General features: G+C 41.7%; 1 protein-coding gene across 1 annotated transcript in view; it reads right to left on the reverse strand.

Annotated features, from left to right (window-relative positions):
- LOC126260856 (sodium-coupled monocarboxylate transporter 1-like) overlaps window positions 1-17,296 on the reverse strand; it is a 92,468-nt gene that overhangs the window by 13,776 nt on the left and 61,396 nt on the right. The window contains exons 9-11 of the mRNA XM_049958269.1: window positions 16,899-17,082; window positions 14,285-14,371; window positions 5,943-6,118 (exon numbers count right to left, since the gene is read on the reverse strand). Of these exons, the coding sequence (XP_049814226.1) occupies window positions 5,943-6,118; window positions 14,285-14,371; window positions 16,899-17,082 (447 nt within the window). The remainder of the gene's footprint in view (window positions 1-5,942; window positions 6,119-14,284; window positions 14,372-16,898; window positions 17,083-17,296) is intronic.

Consider the following 17,296-nt stretch of genomic DNA (forward strand, 5'->3'; position numbering starts at 1 on the left):
TAAAGATTTGAAATTATGCATGACGTTTGTTTGCAACTCTTTAAATGCTCTCATTATCAAATACTGGATGAGTAAAATATGGATATTCACACGTCGCAGCAGCAATGCTTTTTCACCCCCACCCCCATCCCTTTGCTTGGTTGGTGCTACTTACCCCTGCCCAGCGATTATTTGCAGATGGTAAATGATATGTATACCAAGTTGGTTGAAGTTAGTCCAGTGACTTAGGAGATGTGGATCATACATATTTACATAGTCCTACATACATACATACGTACATAGGTTAGGGTGTCCTAAGATATAATGGGGATTTTTTCGTGATATCGAAAACACATACCCTCTATTTTTTTCTATTTGACCTTAATAACTCAAATACTAAATATTATTACAATTAAATTATTATAACATGTGCCGACTTGCACTAAACATGAGACTTGAAAACTCTTACTATGTGAGAATGGAGGGATTCTGGAACTTAATGATTGTTTGGTAAATAAAACACCAAATTGCTCAAATCGTATTTATTCGCTATTTGACATGTAAAAAGATTAGTCTCTACATTTTCGTTTCAAAGTTTGTTTTCTGCAGTCAGCTTAAATCTTTTGGTGTTCTTGTATGCAACATAACAAAATTTTTTTTCCTCCTCAACCGAGAATAAACTATAAAAGTATTGCATCAACTTAACCGCTCTTTCAGCTGTATCATTCACTGATCTCAGAGCTGAAACTGTCTTTCTAGTTTCTTGAAAGGAAGTATTGTTTGACCACATGACAGGACATTCGTGGAGAATGTTAACATTTAACAAAATTGTGATGTAAACAGAAAACCAAAGAAACGACGTCTCTGTTTATTTATTTATTTAACGCACCATACAATGGACCACAAAGTTCTTCCTTCAAAAGGATGTAACGGTTAGCATGAGCTGACAAATTATCTTTGGTTACATTTTCAACCATTTTTAGTTTTGTTTTGTTGCGGGACGACACCAAATTTAGTGGATGGGTGTCAGGAGGTGCCGTATTAAAACTCAGCGAGAGATTTTCGAGTGATTTATTGTTTTTTAGCTACAGTGCCCTCGTTCCTCTTGGTCTTCGTCACAGGGCCCTGTAATGCTGAGGAAGCACCCCAGCGTTGCCTCCGCGCTGCGCCGAGGAGCCGCCGAGCGGCCCGCTGGCAACTGTAAGATGGTCCACGCCATGTTTTGTCGCCTGAATGTCGCCAGCATGTGTTGGAAGCCAGGACGCTTGCCCTCGGTAGCGAGCCGAGGAGCGTCTTGCCGCCGGCTGGCTGGCTATGGACCCCGCGTCGGCCTCAGAAGGTCGAACCTACGACCCACCGTGAACTGGAATTCTGGCGCTCCATCTGCTGCTGTGTGAAGCTGGTGGTGGACACGCCCCGCCGTCCAGGAGAACTGCCACACTTTAATGAATCTCGTTAGAAAACGGCACCTATTTATACTCGGCTGTGCGCCTCTGTTTTGCCAAACCTCACATATTCATAACACACTAGGTTGGCCAGTGGGCCCCTTCTGCCTGCGACTTGCGCCATGAAAACGGCTGTGTGTGCCCTCTCCAGCAGTTCTACGCCCCTGTGGCGTCTATTTTCCTTCGCAACTGCTGGTATGCATAACCCACTGCAATCCGGTCCGCACCTGGCTGTAACTTGTGCTCAGAATATCGCACAAAACTAACTTTCCCTGTCTTAAACGGTGGGGCCGCTACAGTTTCTAGATCCACATCATCGTCAAACAGTGGCAAGACAGAAACATTATCAGTCAAATACCATAAATGCTGGCTTATCTTCTGTAGAGCTGCTTTTGAGATGCCTTTATCTATTTTTTGTATGCCTTCATTAACTTCAGAAAGCACAATGTTGGTAGGATGCCAAAATACACTGGAGCCATGGCCTGATGTAGGATGTCACGATGGACAGGCAAACGTAAACAGCGCTACCTTCTCCTTGCTCGAAATTTTTAACTGAGCACAAAGTAATGATATTTTTAGGGAATATGTAGCTCTAGCCATCCATTGAGCTTGGTGTATGGCACCTGGAGGCCGTATCTTGAATTTTCTGTCTGTATCTCCACCTAAAAATATAACAGAAGGCTCTATCAACTCTCTGTAATCATCTCTGATCATTTCTTTTGTCAGTTCAGTGCAGTAAAACTCAAGCAGATTGTCAATTTCTGAAACAGCTAGGTGCATTGCGACCTTTTCTTTGTAGCACTGTATGTTATCTGGATCTATACTTTTCCAGTTTTCTCGGAACTATTTGACGAGTGGAATATCAGGACTTGTTGTCACCGAACTGATTTTTACCTGGAACACGTTTTTCAACACTAGTTCATACACGTGTTGGTGCCAAGGAACAGAAGCCGTACTATCACAACAAAGAAACTCCACCTTGTCTTCGAGATTCCAGCTTGTTCACATTCTGAAGAGTTTTCCAACCTTGGCACAGCAGTAAGGTGCTCTTTATTTCTATATGAAATAACTATCTGAAGACGTTCTTCTTCCCGATCATGTGTGGTAGGCAACAGTTTGCCACCCCAATGAACAGTCACATCATCTGGCACCTCGTTTTGAAAATTAACTTTTATAGCTTCAGCAAGCTCTTTCCGTTTCTCTGTACGAATTCTTTGAATAGAGGACTTACTTATAGGAAATTCATCAGTATTATTTCCAAGTGCCTCAATGGTAGCTTCAGGTATATACACTGAATATCTCACACTCAACTGACGCCTATCTAGCACTGCTACTAATTTTGGAGTAATGAAATTTTTCCGCCTAGTTGTCTTACTGGTTCCAGATTTTACGTTCTTAATCACAGTGGTGAAATTTTCTTGCAAATACATCTCATTTTCATTACAATCTGAAGATGAGTCATTTTGTAATGCTTCATAAGATGCTGTCGAAGGAGCTGACGTGGAAAAATATTTAGCCCGTCAATTTTCTTCCTCAATAGTTCTGATGCGCGACCATTCCTCTTTATTAGCCAGTTTCTTGTCCATTCTAGCAAAGTGACCAGGACGACCTTGCTCTCTCTGTCGCTGGAAAAAGATTTTTATCTTCATTTATTTTCATTAATTGAAGTGTATCGGCGTGTGCAATGTCGAACAAATCATCTAACTTGTTGACAAACTCTTGTCGGCGCTGCTCAAATAGCTTTTGGGTTTTTTGTGCATTTTTTTGCAACTCCCTCCAAACTTGATATAGGTTCACTAATTTCTTCACACACTTAGGTACAGATTTGGTAGGTATACGCGCCTTTTCCCAAAAGATCATACATTCCCAAATAGTGAGATTTGCGATTTCACTGACAGTTAAATTTTCTTCCTGGATATTATAAAATAAAACTGCTAGAACTTGTCCATTAGATGGACGTTTTGAACCTTTCATCTGATGTTTTACCGCACCTATTGAAAATATACGCGTTTTAGAACTACTACGTAATCCCACCGACATTTTCACATATTGACAACAATTTAGACTAACAATGTTAGAGACACACCGACAAGAGGGCGCGCGACATTCTTACCAAGTACAGCCAACCTGACATGTTTCAATGCAAGTCGGCACGATTTGCCAACATCCTAAGGTTCTGAAATTTTACATATAGTTGTTTTGGCATCGTACAAATAAATTAAGAGGGTATGCGTTCAAATAAAAACTAATTCGAATTTAGGGACACCCTAACGCAGGTACATTCACATAATGGGATAACGCAGTCCCGGATTATGTTGTGGTAAAAATGTCACACATTAACAACTGGCTGCGTAAAATTCTCAGTACCAGTTCATGATACGGTTGTACGATGGCTTCACAACACTTCATGCATTACTAAGTTTCTTTTTCTCCTTTATTGTCTAGACTATGTAACACCAGTATTCAAACGGCAGTGTCTCCTCTAGTAATATCTGGGTTTATGCAGGCAGAGGCACTATCACTTAGTTCATCGTCATTTCAGACTTGTTTAACAGCCTTCGAAGCGTAGTTTGCGCCGCCTAATCTGTGTCATCTGATGGTGCATTATTTGCCGTATACTTCCATTGCATTATTGTGGATGATTGCACCGTTGTTTTCCTTCAAATGCAGCAAACGAATTGCCGCACAATACTCAATTTTATAGAGGGGCTGCGATTGATGATTGATAATTGTCATGACTACCTGCAAACAGTGTAGTGTTGTGTTCACGTTTTATTTAAGGAAGGGATAGCACCTAGAGGGCATCGAGCAAACACCTCCTTTCGACGGACAGATCAGCCTCAACACTGAGACACGTACACGCAAAATCGCACTCTGCACACGGGTTTGGAATTTAACTGACAAGGAGAGGTCCACAGTGGTGGGATCAGTTTTTTTAAACCAAAGATACTGTGGTGTAGGTTAGGAACCCAGGTATCACACCTGAAGCCACTCACCCTGGTGGATCCTCGTTTGCGAGTAATTAACGAAGAAAAATTCCGGAATTTTGGGTGATCCTTAATACCATTAAACAAGTCATTACATACAGTTTGATTGTGGGGTGCGGTATGTAGGAAAAAAGTGTCACCTACATAAGGTTTTTGGGTCGAATCCCGTCACATAGAATAAATTCTTTTATTTTTCAATATTTCTCGAAATGACTTTGAGTGTTATATTGATTCAATTAATTGGTCTAAATGATTTTTTAAAATCTATTCCTTTGCCACATCATTCTAATCACAGTATGATTTTCATTTGTTTCATTTCTTTCTTTATATCATTCTTTTTCCTATCGAAAATTTTGTGCATATGAATTTAATTATATTTATCTATTACCATATTCAATTATTTGAAAATTGAGATCTACCAGCTATGAAACAAAAAGACGAAGTAATCTATTTACATTGACCGTGAAATGGTGTGAAAAATGTATTTTTCGTTACCAGATGTACTTTTTTTGCACTGTAATCATCATAAAAACAATGAAAAAATAACCTAAATGCCTATTGCACGACCGACAAAATAACGCAGATGAAGATTTAAATGAAAGAAGGGTTTATAAGCAAAACGAAATTCAAGCAAAACGAGAAATAGATATAGTGAACGCAATAATGTGGATGAAACGACAGGGTGATGAAATAAAAGAAATAAAATCGAAGTTAATACATAAAATTAATTAAAAACACAAGAACAAGCATTTCAATTGGAAAATATGATATGAATAAAAATGAAGGAATTGAAGAAGTTGATATTGTGATTAAAATTATGCTTCAAAGGAATGGAAATAAAAAATTACTTTTAAATCGATTTTTGAATAAGAATGATGATCCAAGTCATTTTGAGAAAGATTTAAAATTTAAAAAAATTATTACATATGGCATGAATTATACCACCCACCTTCTGCTTATAAAGCTATCATCATACCCTATGCACCACTCAACCAATCTATGCAATACAACTTTTTCAGTGTTACTGATCAGCAGCCAAAGTCCGCAGCTCGTGGTCTTGCGGTAGCGTTCTCGCTCCCGCGCACGGTGTCCCGGTTTCGATTCCCGGCGGGATCAGGGATTTTCTCTGCCTCGAGATGACTGGATGTTGTGTGTCATTCATCATCATTCCATCATCATTGACGAAGCAAGTCGCCGAAGTGGCGTCATTGTAATACGGCGGCCGAACTGCCCCACCATACGATCATCATCAGCAGCAGCAGGCAAAATTCCAAATTTTTTTTTGTCAATTACTCGCACCATGGCGAATGCCTGGGGTGTGTTACACCTCGGATCTTATCCTACATAACCGTACATATGGTTTCAAAAAGTCGATTCCAGCTCCGGGGACCTCTTCTTCTGAGTAAAGTGGCACAGAACGTTATTGAAACTTAACTGCACGACATCTCTTCTCTCTGTTAGCCAATACCTGTACCGAAAATCCTTTTCTGCCATCACGACTCGAAACTCCTATCTGCAGTATTTGGCTTACCTTGGAGTACTTGACGGTGTGACGGTTTCGATGACCGATGTGAAGTTGTCAGGGCAGCCTTCGACGGAGGTAGGCAGCGAGGGGTACCTCATGCGGCCCATGGCGTGGGCGCTCTGAGCCCCTGACATAATGACTGCCACCACCGCCATACCCAACAGACTGCCAACCAGAGCACCCTGTAACAGAAGTACAAGTAGACTGCAATGAGGTACACGATCAGAATAACGAAGTGATTGACAATTAGGCATAGAGAGGGGCGATGTTATCAGTTCAGTTTCATACGCATGCCCAACATGTACGCGGCAGTAACAGCTGTGCAGTTCAGTGCTAAATTCCTTCGTTTACTTTAGATGATCGGCGGTACTGAGTTCGCCTTGTATTATCACTTTTCATATCTCTTTCTCTGTAGGTTGCTCTCATTCGTTTGCGTATTTTAAAAAGAAATCAGCAAACGAATGATCACGCTGTAAAATGGCCCTTGCTGTGCTGATAACCAGCACGGCTGGGCCGTGGGTTTTACCACAATCTCTACCAGGACTACAGTGGGTCTGCACCTCTGGTGGCCCACCAATACCGTAATCTCTACCAGGACTACAGTGGGTCTGCTCTGTGATGACCTACCTACCAATGTTCTTCAAAACGTCGAATCACTCTGCTGTGGGTTTGCTCTGTTGTGGCCCATTACCTGTCAGCATGTCAAGAGTCAGCACTGTCTTTCCATTGGAAGGACAACACTACTTTTTCAAGACTGCATGGAAATCCACTACTTCTGTGTGCAATTTCTTTTACTAAAGAGACTTTGTGAAAAAAAAACTGTAATTACTATTATGATGAATGATCAGGACTATCTTTATGGACTGTGAGAAAATTTTAGCTTTTGACCAACATTGTATCAATAAGTGTGTGCATTTGATTTCTTTGTTATTGTAATTACGATTATGAAAAATTTTAACAAATATGTATTGGCCAGTGCCCAAAAAAATTTGTAAAATTTTTTGTGGGTAGCATGGGGGCTATGTAAGTAGGCTGTTTAGGTTTTTTTATTGGTAACGCCACCTCTGTATGAAAATCGATGGCTGTGCTGTGTGCAGTCTGTGGCTGCTTTGCATTGTTGTAATACTCGCCATTGTAGTGTTAGGCAGCTGGCTGTGAACAGCGCGTAGCGTTGCGCAGTTGGAGGTGAGCCGCCAGCAGTGATGGATGTGGGGAGAGAGATGGCGGAGTTTTGAAATTTGTCATGAACTGCTATATTTATATATGATGCTATCAAGGTAAATACATTGTTTGTTCTCTATTAATATCTTTCATTTGCTAACTATCCCTATCAGTAGTTAGTGCCTTCCATAGTTTGAATCTTTTATTTAGCTGGCAGTAGTGGCGCTTGCTGTATTGCAGTAGCTTGAGTAGCGAAGATTTTTGTGAGGTAAGTGATTTGTGAAAGGTATAGTTTAATGTTAGTCAGGGCCCATTCTTTTGTAGGGATTATTGAAAGTCAGATTGCGTTGCGCTAACAAAATATTGTGTGTCAGCTTAAGGACAGTCGAGTATAATTGTTTCAAAGGGGACGTTTCAGTGTCAGGGTGCTATTTCGAAGGAGCTGCGCTTCTGTTTTTCCTTATAACGTCTCGAACACCGGCCAGTGACTGGGCTCTGGCTGTTGCCGTACAGTGGGCGCGTCAAACCCCAGAAGCTTCCTGGAGGCTTTGTACCAGGCCGCTGATACGCCTAAGATGGGTGTGGCTACGCCTTGCTGCATCTGAACAGGCAGGTCGTTTCTCCATGCGTGTGCTAGTTACATCTCTGGGCTGTGACTATGTTCTAGGCCGTTACAGTATATATACCAGAATCCACCATACAGTGCATAGGGTACCTTGTCCGACTCACAAAGGGAGCGAGACAGAAAAGACTGTCTATATGCCTCCGTACGAGTCCTTAATTTCCCTAGTCTTGTTTTTACGGTCGTTCTGCGACGTGTGCATTGCTGACAATAGAATCGTTCTGCAGTCAGAGGCAAATGCAACTTCTCTAAACCTTCTCAACAGTGTTTCGCGATAAGAATGGAGTTTCATTGTAGGAATTCCCATTTGAGTTCACAAAGCATTTCTGTTATAGTCGTGTGCTGACTGAACCTAATAACTATATTTCCAACCAGCATACATCCGAACTGTTTCGATGTCCTGCTTTAACCTCACCCGCTGGTGTCCTTAAACACTCGAACAGAGCTCAAGAAAGGGACATACAATTTTTGTGCAGTTGGTTTCTTTCATACATACTCTAAATTTACTTAGAATTCTTCCAATAAACTGTAGTCGACCATTCGACTTTCTTACTACTGACCTTGCGTGCTCATTGCATTTCATGTCACTTTCCAACGTTACGTCCAGATATTTAATCGAAACGATTGTGTCGAGCAACACACCACTAATACAAAATTCGAACATTACATTACATTAATTTACCTTGAATACATTTAGAGTACACTGCCAGCATCACAGCAGATTGAGACTGTAAGCCATCTTGTATCCACTTACAGCCACTTAATGACGACAGCTTTCTATAGATTGCAGCATCAATACCAAACAGTCGGGGATTGCTGCTCACGCTATCCATCATATTATAGAGACCGCGTGCAGTCCTATCGTAGTTCCCTACGGCATTCCTGACAGTGGACTTGTCTTTGATGTCCAGAACAACGTACTGAGTTCAATTAATTAAGAAGTCTTCGAGTCTGGAAACCTAGTCCATATGCAGAGGTCTGCTGCTGTAAGGCACTGTTTCAAACGCTTGCCTGGAAATCTAGGGAAATGAAATCTACCTATTTCCCTTCATCCGTGGTTCACAGTAACATTCTTAATTACTTCGCGCCTTCGATACAGTACGTATACGATAGCGATCTTGATAGCCTTGATGGTTCTGTGCTACTAACCGCGACCGGCTCCTGGGCCCCTATCGTCGAAGAACCGTATGGAAGATATCGTATAGTAAATAACGTTTGTGAGTAATCAGTCTTGCCTCTGTGCTCAGAGCGGTACTGGTAAACCTACAGTGTAGCTCCTCAAAAAACAACTCTGCAGCCAGAACCAGCCACCACCTAACAATCAATAATCATTCGATCTATGTGATGGTCCAAGACACATCTCTTGTACCTCTCATTCAAATACAGTGTCGTGGAACAAGAACATCTGGAAGTGAGAAACAACTAGTTCCAGTTTGTAAAATCCGCTACTCGTCCATGGTGTATCATGTTGCTGCCTGTCACAAGAGATGTAGTTCTCTCAAGCCGAGAGCGAAGTGGAATGACATGCAGCTTCTTTCTCTGGCGAATAGAGTTGCCAAAAGTCCATGGTTGGAACGTGTAGATACAGGCACATCACTTTTAAACAGTGTGACTATTTTTCCTCATAAGAGTGTGGATGTCCAGTTACAGTCTGACCAGCCGGCTGTAACTGCTTACAACGAGGCGAATATGTAACTCGTTATACCGGTAGCCATATTCCGCTTTGGGTTCTAGATTTTGTTTGCAATTTAATATGTAATTGGTCAGTTTCAGCAGTTAGGTCCTACTTTACTCTTGACATAATCAAAGTATTTGTTTTAATTTCTGGTTACTGTTTTCTCTTATACAATTCCATGTTCATACCAGGCACAGAATAAACGGGTCATAACATGTTAATATTTTAAAATACAAGAAAATAAGAAAGTGAGAATGCTGAAATAAACCTTACAACGTGGAAGCGCAGGCGGCTTTGAAGCAGTAATATTAGTTGGGCATAAATCACCTACGCAGACGAAACAACTCATCACTTTGTAAGATGAAGCACCAGTATAACTAGAGGGATTTTAACAAGGAACTCATCTTATAGTAAGCCTTATTTGTGCGTTTTCATTCTTCATTAGTCGTTGTTTAAAGTTCTTACTAAAAGTCTCGAAAAGTTCACGATCGATTACCTCTAATGAGCAGTCGGAGGGACATAGATTACAATTTTTTTAATCAATATGGTAGATAAATATGATGGTACTATACAAAGAGGAAGCGTTTTAGCAAAAATCTCAGAAAGTTTTCATGATACTCTAATAAACATTCAGACGGACAGGGGTTACATATTTTGCTATAAGGAGAAATGTAGTTAGCAAGAACGAGTAATGGTTCGTGACAGGTTTGCCTCAAATATTTCCACAGTGTTCTAATAAATGTTTATATCGACGTAAGCTATACGTATTTTAATATGTATGGTATATGAATATAAATGTAAAATGTATAAGAGAAAACTCTGCTAGCAAAAATCTCATAGTACTTGACCAGTTTCCTTCGAATTTTTTCCGCGACGCTCTAATAAATATTCAGAGGACCTAGATTGTATTTTTTTATAAGTAACAATGCATAGATTTTCTGTTCTGCGAGTAAGAAAGTGCTGTGCTGTTAGAACGTGTGGTTTTGTTTTCACTCTCGCAGTCAATCTACGATAGCTGGGCATTTAAAAAATTAGAGAGATCATTCCTAATGATTATATTCTTAATTGAACGAGTGTGCTGGTTTATTATTTTACCTCGCAGTCGATCTTACCACAGATCAGATGAACATATACGCTATCTCTAAATACTTAATTCGAAACAATTTTTGCTTGTAGCAATACATCAAAGAGCAAAGAGACTGGTACACGTGTCTAATATCGTGTAAGGTGCCCACGAGCACGCTGAAGTGCCGCATCACGGCGTGTCATGTACTCGTCTAACGTCTGAAGTAGTAGTGGGTGGGGACTGACACCATAAATGCTGCAGGGCTGTCCTTAAATCCGTTAGAGTACGAGAGGGCGGAGATCTCTTCTGAACAGCACGTTGCAAGGCATCCCAGATATGCTCAATAACGTTAATATCTGGAGAGTTTGGTGGCCAGCAGAAGTGTTTAAACCCAGAAGCCACTGCGTAGCAATTCTGGACGTGTGGGGTGTTGCATTGTCGAATTGCCCAGTCCGTCGGAATGCGCAATGGAGATGCTAGTGATCAGACATGTTGCTTACGTACGTGTCACGTGACAGAGTCTTATCTAGACTTAACAGGGGTCCCATATCACAACAACTGCACACGTCCCACACCATTACAGAGCCTCCACCAGTTTGAGCAGTCACCTGCTCCATGGATGCATGAGGTTGTCTCTAAACCAATAACGTCCATCCGCTCGATACAATTTGAAACGAGGCTCGTCCGACAAGGCAACGTGTTTCCATTCATCAACATGCAGTGTCGGTGTCGACGGGCCCAGGCGGGGCGTAAAGCTTTCTGTCGTGCAGTCATCGAGGGTACACGAGCGGGTCTCCGGCTTCGAAAGTCCATATGGATGATGTTTCGTTGAATGGTTCGCACGCTGACACTTGTTAATGGCCCAGCATTGATATCAGCAGAAATTTGCGAAAAGGTTGCACTTCTGGCACGTTGAACGATGCTCTTCAGTCGTCGTTGGTTACAGCGATGTCGGAGATCTGATGTTTTACCGGACTGCTGATATTCACGGTACACTCGTGAAATGGTCGTACGGGAAAATCCCCACCTCATCACTGCCTCGGAGATGCTGTGTCCCGTCGCTCGTGCGCCGACTACAATAGCACGTTCAAACTCACTTACATCTTGATAACCTGCCATTGTAGCAGTAGCAACCGATCTAACAACTGCACTAGACGCTTGTCTTATACAGGCGCTGCCGACCGTAGCGCCGTATTCCACCTGTTTACATATTTCTTTATTTGAATACTCATACCTATACCAGTTTCTTTGGCCATTCATTGTATCCTTAACTGGATAAACAGAACTATTTGCTGATTTGTTTTGTACCTTGCAGCCAGTTTTAACATAGAACAGAAGATTTGTGTTTATAGTTAAATGGCTTATGATTCGGAGAGTTCTAGGGAATCAAAATCGAAACTCTGTATTTCTACTCATTTTCATATTAAGACCTTGCAAAAAAACTGTCAGTGAAGCCACTAACCTGCCAACGGCAGGAGAGGTCCGTCGCACTCCCAATACCAATGATACCAACCAATTTATCCATTCATTTTAAGTGACTTCAGTTCCCATTCAGAGTTTCGCTGGCAATTGAAATAAATGTGCTCAAGGTCAGAGAAAGGAGGGAAGAGGAGAATTAGAGGGACGGAGGAGGAAATGGAGGTAGAGAGGAGAAGCGGGAGGTGGACAGAGAGAGAGGGAAGAAGGTGATAGAGACAGGGGGAGGAAGAGATGGACAGGGACGCATATCCAACACCCATAAGTATTTAGCAGCTGCGAAACATTGGCAGGTTCCACTAGTACATAGTATATTTCTCGGCAGTTGATCTGAAAATGCTACAACCGAAAACGGCAATGAGAATTTAAACAAAAGAGCTACTTGGATTGTGTGATTGTGCATGCGTCATGATCAGTCGCTGAACTTACAGAGCCCAGTGTCTAAAATTACCAACGATCAGTGTTAACGATGTCTTTCGACGCGGAAGTCGCCGAAGTGGCGTCAATTAGAAGGACCTGAGCCAGGTGGCCGAATAACTCCAGACGGTGATTCTCGGCCAACCTTTCTTCACGGCGAACAGTTGTTCACAGTATTAATGCATTATTTGCAACCATTCTACTAAGAAGCCTAACCCCGGACGCGATATGTTGAACTATTTATGTAGCATCCAACGTTACAAAACTCACATCATCAGTCAAAATAACACATCTGTGTCCACTAAGTGAACCCAAAATTTCTCACTGTGTTACAGTCGGCGTCTCATTGATTTCCTGACATGACTTGTGTGGGTGGCAATCGCGATGGAACTTGGCCCTATACAGCACTGTGCAGACACTGATGTAATTTTGTATTTCACGAGTATTATTTCAACATGTGATGACATGTTCTCATTTCGTAGAGTACAGGCTCCGACGGAGATTTGATTCTAGTTATAACTGTGCTCCGGATCAGGACTTTAATCTCTGCATTTCCTGGACAGTGCGCTACCAATTGCGTTCTCTGACAGTGCCTCACAGACCGACTAAAAGGTTCAATTTACTGCCAGATCCTCTCCATGCGTTCCAAGCTCGTGGGATTAAGCAAGCGAAAGGTTCGTTTTCCGGACCGTAATATCAGAAGACAATAATTTCACGCTGGAAAGCAGTAGTCGCCGATCATTCCAGAGAATTTTGTGAACGTGCTACTTCTTTCGGTCGATGGTAACTGTGAAGGTGTGCCATATTTTTCCAGATATGGTTTCTGAGCGTCTCACTGCATCATTACGTCGAAATTGACTCGGCGCACAACCCTGATTTTAAAATGCATTTGTCGTAATGCTTTTACGTGATTGGCGCATCATCACAAATAGATCGAGCATCGATCCCCACCACACACACGTATCAAATCAGTATCAGTTTGAAGAAAGTCAGAGCATGAAATTCGTATGACTGTGGATCTCATAAACTTCCAGTAGCTCTATACCGTAAATCTGCAACGCTTTTTTTTCTCATCAGCCAACGGAAAAAATTACTAAAATTTTAATGTATCTGAACGTTATCTGGTTTGCAGCAAAATAATAAGTAAAAAATATCTCATTTAGACCATACTCTCTTCTTTGAGTATAATGTAAGTAGCATATATATGTTCGGAGATTAGTAAATACAGTTCGTCAGCAGTTTAGAGTTTTATTTTAGAAATTTTTCTTTTTCGCTCCACCTACTCGCTTCCAAGAAACTAGAAAGTAACACAAGTTGCACCCGACCCCTCAGCTTAGGTGTTGAGTACATTCTTGCTTTATGTAACTAGATAACCCGTAACTGGTTTTGTGACATTTTCGGACTTGAAGTGTGTCTAGTTCATGAAACAAGCTTTCATTTTTTTTCTCTTTCATTTCCTAGGTTTACATGGGAAACAAACGTAGGTTAAGAACACATTTATACAAACCAAGGGGAAGTCTGTTAGCCTCTGACTCTAAAATGTGAGCTATCAGTCTCAGCTACTCACTGATCGGCAGCCTAACTTCGTCACGACAATTATGTCTTTCCTGTCACCAGAAGTATTCATGAAAACGTTTTAAAATGACACGATAATCCCAGGAATATCTTTCGTATCTGGAAGTACTCATTTTTGTCTTCAGTTTTATTGCGTATCTTCCCTCATTCTGCTTATTGCGTAAACCTTCTCTCTTTACAGGTGAAATGTTAATATTCCAGTAGGAAGAACAGAATCATGTCGTTCAAACGTTAATCAAACTGGGAGAATGACATTCTGTTGAGCAATAGTCGATGTTTTCTGTATTTTCTCTTCTCATTGTGAAAACTCTCTCAGAGCTGTGTAAATATTTGGAAGCGGAATGGCTATATCATACCTTGGTGTTCGCCGAAGGTACCAGCATGCCAAACGAGAAGAGTCCCAGCAGTGCTCCATTGCTGACGCCGCTGACACTGTATCCCAGCTGTGAACACGAAGACAGCATTTATTGCAGATGTAGATAGCAAACGACACATTCCGGTTGTTCTTCAAGAACATTGGTAACATAAACATTCAAAGTGCTGTAAAATATGCGATTTTTTGTATGGTTTTATTTATCAGTTCAAGTTGGTTTGTAGGATCTATGAGTATGGAGACGTACCACGAGACTTCCACAAAAATTATCGTACATACAATCCAAAAGATAGCAAGGGCAGGTAAGTGCGAGAAATATTGCTCTTTCGGCTTAACAGCTCCCGCATCAAAGTTGCTGATGATAATAGTGTACAGAAGAATAGAAAAGAAAATTGAAGCAAGGCTAGACGACAATGACTTTCGCTTTACGTAAAGTTTAACGCAGCGGAAAGACAATTGCATCATTGCTCTTGATACCGGAAACAAGACTAGAGAAAACTTGTGACACGTTCGTGGGACTCATCGACTTAGAAAAAGCGCTAGACCGTGTAAAATGTTACATCGTGTCCTAAATTCCCAAGTAAATAGGTATGAGTTATAGATAAAACAGATAATATACGAGATGTGCAAGAATCACGAGGAAAATAAGCTATGAAAGAAATAATAGTATTCAAGATTGAGATTAAAATTCTAGGTGAGCGAGTATCAGTGAAAAGATACGCTGTTACATTGCTATATTCAGTGAAAGTGGGGAATTACAGGAACTGCTGAATGGAATGAACAATCCAATAAACACGTTCTGTGGATTGAGAGAAAAAACGATGAAAGATGAAAGCAAAGCGTATGAGCGCCAGTCTGGCTAGCTGCGCGGTCTACCGCGCTGCTTCCCGAGCGGGAAGGCGTGCCGGTCCCCGGCACGAATCCGCCCGGCGGATTAGTGTCGAGGTCCGGTGTGCCGGCCAGCCTGTGGATGGTTTTTAAGGCGGTTTTCCATCTACCTCGGTGTGGGGCGGCGGTGGGATGGGTGGACTGCTGTGGCCTGTTATGGGGTTGTGGAGCACTGAGGGCTACGGGGGGAATGAAGCTTCTCCGTCGTTTCTAGGTCCTCACAATACACACACAATGCGTATGAGCAGCAATGAGATTAGTGGTAAGCTTAAAATCAACATTTGAGGCCAAGAAGTTGACGGAGTGAAGAAATTCCTCTACCCTCGATGCAAAACATCACATAAGAGACGAAGCAAGGAGGACATAAATCAGACTATCACAGACAAAGAAAGCATTCCAACCCAAAAGAAGTACAAACGTCGGCAGTAATTCGAGTCAAAATTTCTGTCGATGCACATTTGGAGCATAAATCACAGCACTGTAGGGAATTTGGAAAAACCAGAGAAGAGACTCGAAGCGTCTGATATGTGCTGTAGACAAGTGTTGAAAACTATGTAGTGTGATATAAGAGATCAGAAAGTTTTGTGGAGAATTGACGTGGAATGGAACACATGGAAAACAGTGACAACAAGAAGGAACAGTATGATGAAAGAAATGATAACACATCGAGGAATACCTTCTACGATACTGGAAGAGACTGTAAAAACTTTAAAGGGAAGCTCGAGCTTGACTATATCTAACAAGTAAATGAAGACATTGGTTGCAAGTGCTGCTCAGAAATAAAGATGGAGACACAGGAGTGGAATTCGTGACTGGCCACATCATACCAGTCAGCAGACGTCACATACCTTGTTCCTCTCCAAAAGCTCCAAAAGTGACAACAAGCTCTCAGTCGCCAACTCGCAGTCCGTTAGCTATGCCCCATGTCCTCATTGCTTCTGACATTACGGTGAAGTCCCATACAAGTCCGTACATTGCTACGTATTTTGCGACCAGGAACTCTACGCTTAAGCTGTGTTCCCCTTTTCTGAGGGAGTACTGGTGAAAATTTCCACTGCTGTCGCAATCCGACTTCGCCGTCACCTATTCCATTATCTTTCATGGGTATATCAGGTATTTCGGCTGCTAGCAGTTCATCCATCTTCAGGACCAGTCTGTGAATGAATTAAAACTACTTTATACTATCATACCTGTATGTAATTCAGTCAAGTGGTTTTAATGCATTTGGCGACTGGCCTTGATGATGGTCGAACCGTTAGTAGCCGAATTACCTGAAAACTATAGATTGCTGTTTCAGGTGCCTCTATTACAGAAGCGGAGTGAGGTATTGACACAGGCATTTGAAGTCGACTGCGTTGCTAGCGCGGACGTGGAAAATTCTCTCAATTGTCCAAAGTATGAATAGTAGAATGTCTTACATGCTAACACACATCGATAAAATGGACCAAGAAAATAAAAAAAATTGTAAACTATGCTACAAAAAAAACTTCAGCAATAGTAACCACTGTAGCCATAACGATGCGAAGTTCCTTCGAACATACATGCATGTCCGAAGGAACTTTGCATCATAATTCGGAATAACACAGGCGCTGCAATATCGTAAGCTTTTCGTTACCAATACATTTCGAATCGAAAACAAGTGAAAATTTAATCGTTTCATTTCTTTTTTGTCGAAGCCATCCATTTTGCCGGCTGGCTGTGTGTCTCACCTCAAGTATGGTGCTCAGTTTCTCGACGACCAAGACCAACGCAACGGTGATGGCGCCCACAACCAGCACGATGCCCTGCATTATAAGGTTCACCACGACGTCCGACTTCCTGCCAGGCATCAGGGGTAGCAGGAAATCCTCGTAGATGGTCCCAGATAGTGCGTTAAGGCAACCAGACATGGAACTGCAATTAGAAAGAACTGTTTTAAATGCAATCCATTTTACTTGATTTTAAATACGCAATATACATTCCACATCCAGTCATTTCCCAATATTTCATTTGGGATGAGCATTTATGTTACAGACGAATAAGAGTGGCTTCTCTACGAGCAGTTGCTCAATTTCTAACAGCTACTTTATTATGGTCCCCCTCCAGGTCAGTGTTGTCACCTATTCCA

Source organism: Schistocerca nitens, chromosome 5 (genome assembly GCF_023898315.1).
Source record: "Schistocerca nitens isolate TAMUIC-IGC-003100 chromosome 5, iqSchNite1.1, whole genome shotgun sequence".
NCBI lineage: Eukaryota > Metazoa > Arthropoda > Insecta > Orthoptera > Acrididae > Schistocerca > Schistocerca nitens.